Raw genomic sequence first — 15,029 nt, forward strand, 5'->3', positions numbered from 1 at the left:
CAAATTTACAACCATAATCTCAAGCGATAGTCAACTCAGAATCCACTTTATTATTCATATCATATCCCACAAAATCTGCCATGCCTTCAATAGCACCATTATCAGATTGATAAGTTACCAATTTCATTTGATTGTGTCTTAAATTTTCATAACTCCACTCATTTAGAATTGTTTCTTACCAATCTATCCTCATCTTCAACCTCCTCTCTCAGCACCTCGATAACCACTTCTGCTGCTTGATCTGCATGCCAGTCGAAGTTGTTGGCCTTGGCGACGTTATAGCTACATCATCACAGACCTTTGTAGATATATTCCTTTGGATTTCATAGCTTCCCTGGCCATCCGTCGTCATTTTCACCTTATCATTCCCACCATATGTTTCACATCCTACCTCTTTTACCAAAATATCAAAGCCACTAGTGCCTATTGTGATATGGACCCGTTCATTGATCACATCCATCACCAAGGTATTAATTTGCACACGGCCGGCACTAAATGAGATGCACGATTCTGTCACGTTATCACAGCCAACCATCTCGCCCCATTGAGTTTCTATTGACCAAAAAGTATCCACAGACCATGCATGTAATGGAACCCCAAAGCATTCTAGTCACACCCTTCGAGTTTCACTTCTCTCCGACTCGTCTCACCTCCATACACTATGGAACAACTGCAGTAGGCTATTCATTTTGAAGGTGTAAGCCTCTTCTGCATTCAAAAGACTGTCAAAGGTCAACAGTGCTTTATATGCACCCATTTTGCGCACCTGAATAACTTGGAAAAAATTCTTTGCAACCGATTCCTTCAGCGATTTGAAGTTAATAGCTCTCGTCGTTCCCCCAACTAGGCTTTTCTGTAGCCAGTCCAGGTTTTCTTTCACCACCTTTACTTCCACATTCTTCGTCCACCCATTACCATGTAGATCTTGAACTGTTTTATCCTTCGTCAAATCCTTGTTGGCGGTAGCTGTGATTTTCTAGGTCTCTCCTATTTCTTCTGGCATTTGACGATCCATAGTAATTTGAGTGTCACCTCGTGGAGGACTCCTGTTCGTGTCTTTTACCTCAGACATTCTTATGTATTTAGCTTTTCTCACAAAGGTAACATTGCCTCTCAATCTTATATGATTCATCTCAACTATAGCCTTTAAGGCCCCTCCTTTCGTGGTGTATCGTATAAACACAAAGATGTATATACCACCATTCTTTTGTTTCTTCGATAAGTATATGTTATTTATGCGTCCAGTCCAACTAAACAGTTGAAACAGCTCTCTCCTTAATATGTCTACTGGGAGATTATTTACGAAAATTGAAAAGGACTCGTTCTCCAAATGTCAATACTCATTTCGGTTCCAAACATCGATCCTCATTTCAGTTTCAAACACTAAGATTCTTGACCTGGCGTAACGTTCTACCCCTCGCTGTGCTTCCCACCTACCCTCTCCCTCTCTCTCTCCCGGGAATGGATCCTCTCCATTTTTTTTAATAATTGAGAGAGTAAAGTGTGATCTCTCACCATTAGTTTTATAAGTGGGACCAAGAATAAATATGAGAGAGAGAACAATAGAGGGTTAAAGATCACACTTTACACTCTCAATTTTTTTTAACAATTGAGAGGATCCATTCCCCTCTCTCCCTCTCCCTCTCCCTCTCTATATGTGATTGAAAACTATAAGATAAAGAAAGACAAATGTTAACACCATGACTGATATGATTCTTAATTCTTAATTTTAGGAATGTTTCTTCTTCTTTCTTTCTAGTAATAATACTAATTTCTTTATTAATGTTAAGTGTGGCTTAGAATTCGATAGTGCTTTTGTTTTTGTTTTTTTTTTTTTTTGGATCATAAACTTTTGGTTATATCTATTTCTTTTTCTTTGGATGCTGCGTAGATAAATACAAATAATAGAAAAATTTTGCGCTAAATTTTATTATTCTAGTTAAGGGAAGTAAAATTGAATGTATGCACGAGAAGAGAAGTATACAGTATGATTGCAGCTTATTACTATTGTTATTATTATTAGCAACAATTAATTAATTCCTTCAAATAGAATTAAATTGTTGATTGTTGATGCTAATTAAATAATAAAAAAGTATAGGGAGGTAAGTGTCTATTAGCCAAGAATTGAACAACTTAAATAATAGTGATTAATTTTAAATTATTTTTTTAAATTTAAAATTTGATTAAGTCACATTAATGACATTTTTGAATCAGAACTTACCCTAATTTATTTTCACTTTCACTCACCATTCACCACACAAAACCACAAATCTTAATTCCTCTTCCAAATGCTCCACGCTGCCGCGGTTTCGTCCTCACGCTGCTAGCGTTGCCGTAGCACCGTCCTCGCGCGCCATTGTCGGTTATCCTTGCATCTTTCTCCGCCACTTCATTTGTCGTTCGTGCAAGAAAGACAGCCACCATCGCTCTTCTACTTCACCCTTCTCGCGACTCCCCATCGCTCGCCCGACGCACCCTTGTCGCTCGCAACTCCCCATTGCTCGCCACTCGCACTCCACGACTCTCCATCCGTCGCGACGCAGCCACTACCGGGTCTCCATTCGCGACGCGCGATCAACTACTCCGATCCATGGAGACTTTTCCACTCGTCGCAACACGCCATCGCGAGTCCCCCACTGTCCACGCAACGCCGTCAAGACGCCGTCGCCGGCTACCCTACGGCTCTTCTCCTCCTCCTCCTATTTGGTTTTGAATGATTTTTTTAACTAGTTTTTTATGTTTTTTTTTCTACATTTCGGATGATTCTTTTTCCTATGTTTTGTATGTTTTTTTTTTCTTAGAATTTGAATGATTTTTTTTATTAATTTTGGATTATTCTTTTTTTTATATTTTGTATGTTTTTTTTTCTTAGAATTTGGATGATTCTTTACCTTATATTTTGGTGCTTTTGTTTTTTGAAATTTCGAATTTTTTTTAAAAGAAGAATTAGTGTTTGCGTAATAAATGGTAAAAAGTAAATTAGAGTAAGATGAAGTAATTAATAATCATTAATTTTATATCTTTAAAAAATATTTAAATAATAACTAATTAATGACAATTAATATTATTAATTAGTATAGAATATAATTCAAAAATATTTGTTAGTTTATTGTTTGGATAGACTCTTTTTAGTTCTCAAGCAGCATTAATAGAAAGAAGAAATTGCTGAATTGAGAAGGTGCTTGTTAACTGGGGGAAGCAGTTCTGAAAAAGGGGAATGGAAGGTGGAAGGCGAGAATAGGGTTCAAGCACTTAACAGTAATTATGCTATTATGGATGAAATGGAAGGAAGAAATAATGGAGAGAAAGATGCGATATGATGTGAGGTTATTAATTAGGTGAATATGAATATATGATATGGTGGCATAAATTAAGCCGTATGAAGCTCAACTTTTCCCTGGACATGTTTCACCATTTCGCATTTACACTTGGAATCCAATGAACTTCATCTCTACTCTCTCTCGTTGATTACCTACATGCAGCCAAACTTGTATCAATAATACTGGATCAAAAATTTATTTTTTTCGATAGTATTATTGATCGATTCTCTTTTTTAGTCGTAATTTATGTTAATTTATTTTTGTTTATTTTCGACAAAAGTCTTTTCATAAAATTTATTTGTATTTTTGTGGAATAAAATCTATCATATGTAATAAGTAGCTTTTTAATAGTAATACAAGTTAAAATTTTTAATTCAAAAAGTTTGTTTGGTAAAGTTATAAAATTAAAATTTTAATGATTTTTTTAATATTTATTAAAATAAAAAATTTAAATTTTTATTAATAATAATCTTAGCATGTATTTTTAAAAATTAAAATACATAATAACTAAATTTAAAATTAATTGATATTTTATTAAAATTAAATACTAAATAGAGTAAGAAAATTTTAAATAGAAACCAATTAATAATCTGATATTATTATGATTAATGAATTTAATGCTAGCTGACCAATAAAATATAATATTTTTAACAAATATTTCACTAATTTTAAATATTAAAAATTAAATTCTAAATCTTAATTTTTAAAATAAAATTTTAATAATATAAAAATAAGATATTAATCCAAAATATTAACTAATATTGATAAACAATATTAATTTTTGATTTTTTTAAAGATACTAAAGAATCAATCGAATTATTATTTTTGGTCACCACTTCGTTAACAATATTTAAAAATATAAGTTAAAAATATATTATAAAAAATATTATAAAACTAGTAAAATTTATTATTTTTGACTATTTTTTTAACCATATATTAACTTAATTTCTTTAATTTAGTAATCTAACAACATACTTTTAACCCATATTTTACATCAGATCTTGTCAACTCAGCCACTCAGGCCGCCGTCACCAGCCTTACCATTCATTCCTTAGACCAATTCCGCAGTCAATCTGTTTCTTAATCTTAATAAAGTCGGTAATACGTTTTTAGAATTAAAATTGTATCTTGACAAGTGCGGGCAAAAAAGAAGATAAATAAAAAAAAAAGTCCTATGTAAAAAAAAAAATTAAGATTGATTAATATTAGTTAATACTTTGTATTAATACTTTATTTTTATATCAATAAAATTTAAAATTTAATTTTTATATTTAAAATTAAATATTAATAAAAATAATAAATTTTATTGGTGATATAATATTTTAAAAATATATATATTTAAATTATTTTTCACTAAAAACTAAATTGATCTAATACAATATCTGTTATTGAAAATATTCACCTAAAGATAGAATTTAGAATAAATACATAAAGGGAAAGTATAAGGAGCCAATGGAATATTTATATAATGTGTACAATGAAAGTTTAGAGAGTATTAAAAATATAATCATTAGTGTTACTTTTTCTCATTGTAACTCAATAGTCCATTGTGTCCCATTGTACACATTGTACAAATAGTCCATTATCTCCCTAGTGGGATCCATACATAAAACGAACCGCTAATATAAAAGCAACGCATCTAGCATATGTACGTGATTACCATAATTTACTAACTTAAATAAAACAAGAGCTTAGCCGCAGTTATTATCCGTCGATTACGTTAGATAAACAAAAAAATAATTAGCCAAAATTTATTTTATTTAGTATTTATTAATTATTAGAAAAAAGAGTTTCTGTACCAAGCCTAAGAAGCTTAGGCTGCTACCTCCCTTTGACTATCATTATTTCCCCATTCACTGATTCTCTAACACCGTGGTCTTTCTAAGTTAAAAGCCCTTACTCCTCCAACACCTAAATTGTTGGCACTGCTGTCCGCCTAGAAGAGCTACAGTGTTGTCGCACAAGATAAGCACGCAGCCCGCGAAGTGTTCAAGTCAAGGATTTAGGGTTGAGTTTGTTTACAAAGATAGGACAGTGAGACATAGACATAGACACAAAATTATGTTTGACAGAAGAGACATGGACACAGTGTGTCCAGAAATACTGAATTAATGTATTTTGTGTCCATCCTGATAGAAAGGAAACCGAGACACTAACAAGGGATATAACTTATTTTTCATTTTTTTTATTATTTTTGTTAATTTTTCATAATTATATTTTTTTATTATTATATTTTTCATCTCAAATTTTTTAAATGAAAAAAAATGAAAATAAATTAAATTTTTATAATTTGTTCTAAATTATCACCAAACATAATACAAGAACACAAAATTTTGTGTTTCTGTTCATCAATGTCTTGTCCTATCCTATTCTCAGTGTCTTATCCTGTCTTGTTCTCAGAAACAAACGTAGCCTAGGCGATCAAAGAAAAACAAGACTTGAAAGAAAAGCCTTCTCCACAGCAAAGGCATCCATCCAAATAATAATTAATAAATACTAAATAAAATAAATTTAGACTATTTTTGATTAATTTATTATCAAATATTTTTAATTATTCATATACTTTTTATAATGTGAAAATACAAAAGAGAACCGTACCATGTATGCAAGATAGCAGGTGCCATAGTTCTAAAAATCGAATTGGACAAGCCGGATCAATCGGATTATTCAAAAATCGGTCGTATAGTCGATTCGGTTGATTTTTAAAATGGTTTGACAAAAAATTAATAAAAAAATCAACTGAACCAATAATTAACCATTGGAACTGGCCAATTTTTTTAAAAATTTTCTATTCAAGGCTAGACTCAAAACGTCGCCGTTTTAATATTATAGAGAACAATTAGGGAACCAAAAGCATATCAGCCAAAAACCAGCCAAAATGTGTTTGGGCTCCATGAAAAATCGGGTTTTGGTTTGTGCTCCGTGATCCCAGGAGCAGTTTTCAAACATATTATTCAAAAAGTGATTCTAATTAAACGGTTTTGTTTACTTTTTGGCTGATTACCTTTTGGTTCCATATACTTTTCCAACATTATATATATAGAAAAAAAAATTTCCTGAACATTAAGGAACCCTAACCGCTACTATACCACCATCTTACCCTTCTCTTTCTCTCTGAAAAGTGAAAACTCTAGAGACTGGAGTGAAGAATCCAGTTCCAAATCTCCTTGGAGCAGTACCCAGTCACTATCCACTCTTTATTGTCGAACTCTTCTCCTCGTCGGGAGGGTGCTGTCATCGCTCAACGTTACTTTTCTCCTCGCCCTATTCTCGTCGTCTGCTCGTGGTTGCTCGATTCTTGTCTCTGGCGACGTTCCTCTGTCACCAGATCTGCTCGGAGCCACTGTCGTCAAGCCTGCCTCCGCCCTCGTCATCAAGCCCGTCTCTGCTCGGAGCTCTTCTTCTGGCCATCGCGTCTCTCTCTTCAAGCTCTCTGTCTCTCTCTCTCACAGTTACTTACTCACTGTAGCAACCTTTACTTTCACATTCATCTTTCGACGGTTGTTTAACTCCATTACTCTTCTGACTTTGAGTGAATTTTTTTGGTTATGAGTTAATTTTTTTAAAATAATATTCTTGATTGTTGATGGTATTTTGCTAATTTTTTGTTAATTTTTAATTTTATTGTCTGGTTGTAATGGATTTTACATTTTGAATTTGTCTTCTGAACTTCTGGAGGTAATTATTGATTGTGTTTTGATATTACATGTGTTGTTGATTTTTTTTTGTGACTCCATGTGTTGTTGATTTGTTGATATGACTAAAAATTATATAAATTCAGAAACTATTTTTATTAATGTGTTGTTAGTGTTGTTAACTATATTTAATTTGTGTAAATTTATATTTATGATGATTGCTAATTATAAATTTTTATTTTTAAAAATAAAATTTTTAATAATTTTATTTTATATTTAATTATATCGGTTGAACTTCCATTAAAGTTCGATTGAATCGTTAAATTAATCATTTTATCGATTTATTGACCAATTCGATTTTCGCAACCTAGCATATGCAACACAAGAACTTTTAAGAGAATAGTTAACTTTTTTTTCCCCTGATGATATAAATGTGTAGTAACCGAATATAATTATGTTGTAACTAGAACAATCCACTCAAGTAAGGGACACCAGTTTGAGGCAGCCAACTATCCCCACCCAAGAAGTTAGAGACGGTCCAATTAGTTGCATCAGCAGCGTTGTTTAAAACGTGATAACCAGGCCACGTCACTCTATTTGTGGTGTTTGAACCACCTCCACCGTTATTATACTCCGCATAATACAAAGTGCTCAATGCAAAGTCTCCACTCCATATACTCCAACCAGAAGGATCAATCAAACTATCCATCAAACATAACGTATAAACCGTGGTCGAATACTCCTTCCATGGCCTCCCAAGGTACGTTTTCACGCTTCCAACCACCGCGGCCAAATCACCGGCAGCTGTTATGGTGGAATTGTGTATGGAAGTGCCTGTGTTTTGGTTTGGATCGGTTCGACCTTGAGCAGTGATGGCATTGAATTGTCCACTCATGGGAAGACGGGGATACAAGTTGCAGCTTTGGAAAACCACTGCAGCGTTTCCAAATATGAAGTCAACTGTGCCATAAATATCGCATTCGCGGTAGAATTGCCTTAGAGAATGTGTGTACAACGTGTCTTGATAGGCTTCAAAGCTGCAGCTATAGAAAGTGGACAAATCTGCTCCATTTCTAACTGCAACTGCCTGGTGCTTGCTTGGCCCCGCAGTGTTGCGAAATGTTACGTTGACTGCTACAAACCCTTGTGCCACTACAGCTGTAAATTAAATTGCGTTAAAAATATAATTATTTATATTATTTTTTTAATTTAAATTTTTAAGGTAAATAATTTTATAATTTAGTATCAAAATTTTATATTTGAAAATTAAGAGATCAATTTTTAGTAATTTTTAAAAAAGTAAAAAATAATCTAAGACAAATAAAAAATATTAATAATATAATCATTTATATTATCAATTGAGTATTTGTACAATGTGTACAATGGGCTATTTATTTGGGAGGAATGTTAGGAGGCCAGCAACTTTTGTGACTTATAGTCATCAAATAGCCATCAATGATGGTTTGAATTGTATGAGATTGGTGTGAGATTTCATCCAATTGCTCACTTTTCTTTGCTGGTTACATGCTGGCTAGAATTTAACAAAGTTGCTGCCCCTAGACTTTTCCTTTATTTGGTCCAATATGAGTTAAAAAATGAACATCAAAGATAAAATACTACTAATTTCTCAAACACAATACACTCGTACTATCCCAAATAATAACCATCCGAATATCAGGGATAATAAATATCCTACTGAATCAAACATCTCTATATCCCATTATACATATTGTATTGTACATATTGTATAGATATTCCATTGACTTCCTATACTTCCTCTGTTTTTTTATCAATTTATAATTTTATGACAAAGTGTATTTAAAATGGATAAGAGAGCTCTTTAAATTTATGAAACAATTGAAGAGTGAATTGGGTTTCGCTAAATTACCAAATGTTGCTGAGTTGAATGTTGTAGAACCGTCCACGACATTGTGATCACCTGTGATAATTGTTCGGTTGATTCCTTCTCCAAGTATCATCAAGTACTTCTTGTTTTTGGCTATAGAAACATACTCTTGATACACACCCTCAGTGATGAAGATGAGGAAGTAGCCATTGCTACCATCGGTGTTATTCGGTGCTGCGCCAATGGCGTCGTTGATGGTCGTGAAGTTTCCACTTCCATCCTGGCTAACAACCACAATGTCACTCACCAGAACGTAATTTTCACTGTCGTCCACGCTCAGCAGTTTTCTACCGTGTCGTCCAATGGCAGAATCGTAAATTTCGCGTACTCTACTCGACATCTTCAATGGTAAATGGCCGTTACGAAACTCCAAGTGTCTTCCTTTGTGTTCTAACAAGGTTGAGATTTTCTTCTCAGGAACCCACCCCTCCTTGTAGAGGGCAAGGGAGACACTGAGAAGCTTCAAATAATCAGAGAGTGAGGACGAGATATCATCCTTAACTCTCTGATCAGAAGCAGTGGTTAGACTTATAACTTCATCTAAACAAGTTTGTTGATTAGTCAAGACAGCACTGAGGACGGTGTGTGCATCATCGGCTTGTGATGTTGGAAGAACATCGCTGGCTTTTTCAACGGTGTCAAGGGCGTTTGATAAGTATTCAAAGCTTAACTCAGTGAGAAACTTACAATCTTGGAGAGTGCTAATTGTGGGTTGAGATAAAGAAGATTTCTTTTCAAGATATGAATCAAGTGAGTTCAAGAACTTGCGGGACTGGGATAGGGATTTTCGAATGGAAATGCGGCCATAGTCGAAAACGGTGCCATTTTGATTAGCAAACACGTTTTCGCAGTAAGAAGGGTATAGAGTGGACTTGCATATGGTTTGTGGGGAAACTATGGGAACTGATTTCTGGTTAGCAGCTATGGATAATGTAGGGAAGATGGAAAGGACAATAAGGGAATTAACAAAGAGCAAAATAATAATGGACAAGTTTTTCAAAGCCATTACTATTGAATTTGGATTCATAAGCTAATTAAAGATGATAGCACACTGCTAGTGGTTGAGCCTCTTATATAGGCGAGCAAGGACTAACAATTTTTTCTTGTTATTGAACTCATTAGTGCAAGAATTCAATATTTGTAATAATACTATAATAACATATAATTTACAAATAAAGAAAAATGATATTTGTGCTACTTTTTCTGTACATATATATCTTTTATACACATTCTTTTTTATGGTATAAAAAATATTTTTAATTTTTTTTAATTTTCTATTGATAATTTTTAGTTAAAAAAATAACAAAAAGTGTAGAAGATAAATATACCCAGAAATAATACATATAAGTTACCCATCAACATATGTGCCTAACACTCTAAGAGAAACAGTTGGCTTTCTTCTTATAAAAAAATAAAAAAGAAGTTAAGAGAATAATTCAAGCAGTTTGGTTCTTTAATCTGGTTACAGTAAGTTATTTAACCGATAGAACATTACAAAACATGCCCAACTTGCCTTTCTCAATATTAACCCAACTACACTCCAAGTATTTTTTTATTTAAATCCAACCAAGTAGGCCAAATTCAGCAAAAACTATTTTTATTATATCTGCTTGTACATATGCACATTTTAATAAAGCTTCTTTGTCTTTGTATTCGCGTTCTTCCTTCTTTTTTTCGCTTTCTTCTTTCTTTATCTTCGCATTCCTTCTTCTTCTTTCTTTTTCTTCTTTGCCTTCCTCCTTCTTCTTTTTTGCGTGTTTTCTCTCACTCGTCATTTTTTTATTGTTGCTATGTTTTTTTCTTTAATTTTTCTCCTTTTAATTGAGGTTCATTTTGATCCAGAAATGAACCGAGTTCGGTTCAAATTTGATAAATACTTAACAATAGTATCAAGTGAACCTAACTCAATTCACAAATGAATTGAATTTGGTTCAGATTTGAACAAAAAGTAATTAATAAACATTCAATCAGCAAGAAAATCACATTTCAATTCATTTCTGCATGCAAATGAACTTAGTTAAACTAAGAAATGAACCAAATTTCTTAAGAAATAACAGATTTGGTAAATACTTAAAAGTAGAATCAAGTGAACCTAACTCAATTTCCAAATGAACCGAATTCAATTTAGATTTGAACAAAACGTGATAAACATTCAATCAGTAAGAAAAGCACATTTCAATTCATTTCTGCATGCAAATGAACTCAGTTAAACTAAGAGATGAACCAAATTTCTTAAGGAATAACAGATTTGGTGAATACTTAAAAGTAGAATCAAGTGAACCTAACTCAATTTCTAAATTAACCAAATTCGATTCAGATTTGAACAAAACGTGATAAACATTCAATCAGTAAGAAAAATACATTTCATTTTATTTCTGCATGCAAATGGACTCAATTAAACTAAGAGATGAACCGAATTTCTTAAGGAATAACAAATTTGGTGAATACTTAAAAGTAATATCAAGTGAACCTAACTTAATTCACAAATGAATCGAATTCAATTCAGATTTGAACAAACAGTTAAAAAATTATGTAAAAAATAAAAAAATTTAGTCAATACATATCATTAGTATAAAGTGAACTTCAATTAACACACAAATAAATCGAAATAAACTAAGAAATGAACCGAAATTATTTAATGATGGCAATAGAAAAAATCAGAACTAATAAAGATGCATGTTAGTAAAATGTTGATGTTATTGGCGGTGACAATAACAAAAAAGGAAAAGAAAAAGAAGAAGACGCAAGATTGGGAAAGAATGAGGAGGAGGAAGAGGAGGAGGAAAACTTGCGTGTGCGAATTTGAAAGAAGAAGAAGGAGAAGGAAGAGGATCGGAGGAGAAGAAAAAAAAAATAGAAAAGGAGAAGGAGAAGGAAAAGGAGAATGAGAAGAAGAATGAGACATATAATTTAAAAAATTGTTATAATAATTTAGTTAAACTTGATTAAGTATTTTACTTGGAGGTAGAATTTTATTAGTTAGTAAAATATTTTATTAGATATGTTTTAATTAGGCCGGTAGTTTAATTAATATTTGTTTGTAAGTTATGGTATTATTCTATATAACAGTCCAAAGATGACTGATACATTCTGTCCTGCTAAAATGAGTGCTTCAAATATGAAAATAGACACTTTCTCCTCAGCCCAAACTTTTACCAAAGGAAATAATTTAGTGAAAAAAAATTAAAAAGAAATGTCAATGGTCTGTACAATATAAAAATAGAATAAAAATTATACTTTATGATTTCTCATGTTGATGTTTAATATAGCTAGCCAGATGTAAAACACATCTATATATCTCATATGCAAATGGAAGCTAAGGTTGTGAATATATATATATATTGGAAAATTAAAGTCAACTAGCTAGATAGAATTTACATTCCCTTACTTGATGCATGTGGCATGGCCAACTTGAACGCAGTCAATGCCAACTATACTCTTCGATAACTGATCCATAGACCATACGTAAAAAATTGGAAAGTAGTTTACTACGAAGGTTCACATATTTTAATTGGATAAATGATTGATGATACGATCGAGTTTTTGTCAACTTTGGGGTTTCAATAGACGGATAATAAAGACAATGTAACCAAGTATGAGGGAATGTTGATTTCACAAAGATACAGCTTGTATCATTGTCATTCTAATATAAGTTTCTATCGTATGTATCTCATATGATCGAGTAACATGCATGTAATATTGGCCATGATAAGTAACAACAATTCAGTAATTAAAAAAAAAAAAACATTACAAATTCCTTATGAAATATACAATTTCCTTATGAATACATAGTACATTGCTCAATTACATCTAACAGGAATTTTATTGACGGCACTTTACAAACTGGTACACTTTGAAAGAGTCAAACCTATATATATAATTATGTAAAGTAAAAATCTAGAAAACTAATTATAGTATAAGTTAATTAAGTCAATTCTCTTTTATTTTTTATTTTATTTTATAATAGACCTGTTTTTTTAACTAGTTCGTTGGAATTGATTTCACCCCTAATTAATTCTTAACGAAACCGGTATATGAATTTTATTTTTAATATACTACTTAATTATTTTTTTTATTTTAAAAAAAAGTTAAATAAACCAAAGGCTTTAAAGTTTAAACCAACCAGCCGCTTGATACTAGAATACGCCGGTCTAGTTGTATGTTAGCATGTAACCATCAATTGCTTAAATTTTGGTGTAGGAGATTTTTTTTTTTTTTTTGGTATAAGTGTAGAAGAATTTCTTTGATATCTGATCTCTTTGAAAGTTGAACCGATCAAACCCGCATTTAATTTGAAAGCTAATTGGTCTCACAAGTTTATAATTAATTAATTATTAGTTACTTTGAGAGCAACTTAAAATTCTTACTCTTTCCATTCTTTTTCTCTTTTATAATTAAATAAGGGAAATGTTTGGTAACCAAAGAAAATCAGCCAAAAACAGCCATAACTTACCTTATTTAACATTTATTAATTGTTGCGATAATTAATTAATGTTAAATAATGTAAGTTCTGGTTTTTTTTTTTGTCTACCTAGCATTACCCTTAAATAAAGTTAATGCTACGATAGATATAAAAACTAAAATAAATATAAACCAAGGGTGAAGAATGAGTGACTGCAGGCGAAAGAGAGTAGGGTGGGGAAACACCGAGCAGGGTAGGTTTAGACTTTCTTCCAGATTAGAGAAGGACCCAAGAGTTTGGAATCGAGAGGAGTACGTTCGTCTAGAACGGGATTCATTCAGCATCTTTGTGGACAAATTATCGTGTGACATTTCTAAACGGGAGTTATTTGACCTGTTTTTTTGGACGGGGAGGATTAACGATATCTATCTTTCAAGGAAGATGAGGAATGAGATGGTTTACCTCTTCACGTTCATACGGTATACTACGAAAGGAGGAACTCTGAAAGTAATCGCAGAAATGAATCACATGCGACTAAGGGGGTCGGAGATCTTTGTAGGAGAGGCCAAATATAGGAGAGACGATTCTAAGGGACGGAGAGCTATAGCTGCGGTGGTGGCTGGGAGAAGGATCCAGCATCAGCAGCTGGGGGTCAATGCTGACGTAAGGGAGCGCGCAGGTGAAATTACGCCACCTGAGACCAGAGACCATGGGAAAGGACTGACATCTTTGGACACTTCAACACATACGCTCGAGGAGGGTCCGAGGTTGGTGGAGACGAAGGGGCTGGAGGTATCTGTAGCAAAGGATAATTTGGTCTGGCTGAATAGGAGTGTTGTTGGGAGCGCCATGAGAGCAATTGACTTTCGATCTTTGAACAACTTCATCCGGAAGGTATGGCCGCACGTTGTTCAAATCTGTGACTTGGGGAGGTACAAAGCCTTGTTGATTTTTGATAATGCCGGGAGCGTGGAGGAGGTGCTGGAAAGCTATGAGGACGGACTCCGACAGTCTTTTCATCGTGTGTGCCGCTGTCATGAACAGGAATGGTGTGACAGGAGAAGAGTGTGGATTGCGTGTTATGGTGTCCCGCTGCATGCTTGGACTGCAGATACGTTCCGTGCAATTGGTGCCCAGTGGGGTGAAGTGGTGGATTGTGATGATGGAAGACACTCAGCCACGTCATTCCGGGCTGGACACGTGTTGATCGATACATGGAGATTTGATTCTATTTCTGCAAGGCTTCGACTAACTATAGGGTCATCTGGCTTCGACGTGTTTGTTACGGAGGTGGAGGTGGGCAAGGATGCGTATGGCTCCTCGGGGGGCATGACTCATGATGCTGTGGAATGGCAGGATGAGAACTTTGCCAGTAAGGCTGGCCGTCATCGAACTCCTATGAAGTTGGGGGGTTGGGACACGACGGCCGAGATGGTGGCCCTGCCGAATAGGGTGGAAGAGATACAAGAGGGTAGAGCTGTAATTCAGTCCGAGATTTTGAACGAATGGAGCAACGGTTTCTTGAATTTGAAAATTGCAACGGCAAGGAGTGCGGATTTTTCTCCTAGAAAGGAAATGGCTGATCTTGCCGTAGATACGTCAGAAAGGACTCAGTCCTGGGATTATGATAAGGATAGGGTGCTGGCTGTGGGTGAGGTCACAAGCAAGGTTCAGGTGGGGTTGAGTGCTAATGGGGCTGGTGACAAGTGTAATAGGCCCAGGGCCCAAATGGGGTTACCTAAGGAAATTGAAGACGGCTTGGACCC

General features: G+C 33.8%; 1 protein-coding gene and 1 long non-coding RNA gene across 3 annotated transcripts; one reads left to right on the forward strand and one right to left on the reverse strand.

Annotated features, from left to right (window-relative positions):
• Window positions 1–6,191: 6,191 nt before the first annotated feature.
• LOC140179681 (uncharacterized) lies at window positions 6,192–8,163 on the forward strand. Of its 2 annotated transcripts, none has more exons than XR_011873460.1 (2): window positions 6,192–6,785; window positions 7,423–8,163. It is a non-coding gene; the product is annotated as an uncharacterized lncRNA (long non-coding RNA). The 2 variants fall into 2 exon arrangements; XR_011873461.1 differs by having other exon boundaries at window positions 6,192–6,771.
• On the reverse strand, window positions 7,201–9,900 carry LOC112758589 (pectinesterase). Its single transcript, XM_025807296.3, has 2 exons — window positions 8,844–9,900; window positions 7,201–8,113 (listed from the first exon to the last, which is right to left on the reverse strand). The coding sequence occupies exons 1-2, from the start codon at window positions 9,886–9,888 to the stop codon at window positions 7,419–7,421; spliced, it is 1,740 nt and encodes a 579-aa protein (XP_025663081.1). The 5' UTR covers window positions 9,889–9,900; the 3' UTR covers window positions 7,201–7,418.
• Window positions 9,901–15,029: the final 5,129 nt, after the last annotated feature.

The sequence above is a fragment of the Arachis hypogaea genome, chromosome 16 (genome assembly GCF_003086295.3).
Source record: "Arachis hypogaea cultivar Tifrunner chromosome 16, arahy.Tifrunner.gnm2.J5K5, whole genome shotgun sequence".
NCBI classification, from domain to species: Eukaryota; Viridiplantae; Streptophyta; class Magnoliopsida; order Fabales; family Fabaceae; genus Arachis; species Arachis hypogaea.

What these genes read in the sequence shown, in the direction of transcription:
- LOC112758589 (XM_025807296.3), bottom strand. Translation starts at nt 9,888, where the DNA reads ATGAATCCAAATTCAATAGTAATGGCTTTGAAAAACTTGTCCATTATT. An exon ending in ATTCAACTCAGCAACATTTG is followed by an intron (nt 8,114 to 8,843) that starts GTAATTTAGCGA and finishes TTTAATTTACAG; the next exon opens with CTGTAGTGGCACAAGGGTTT.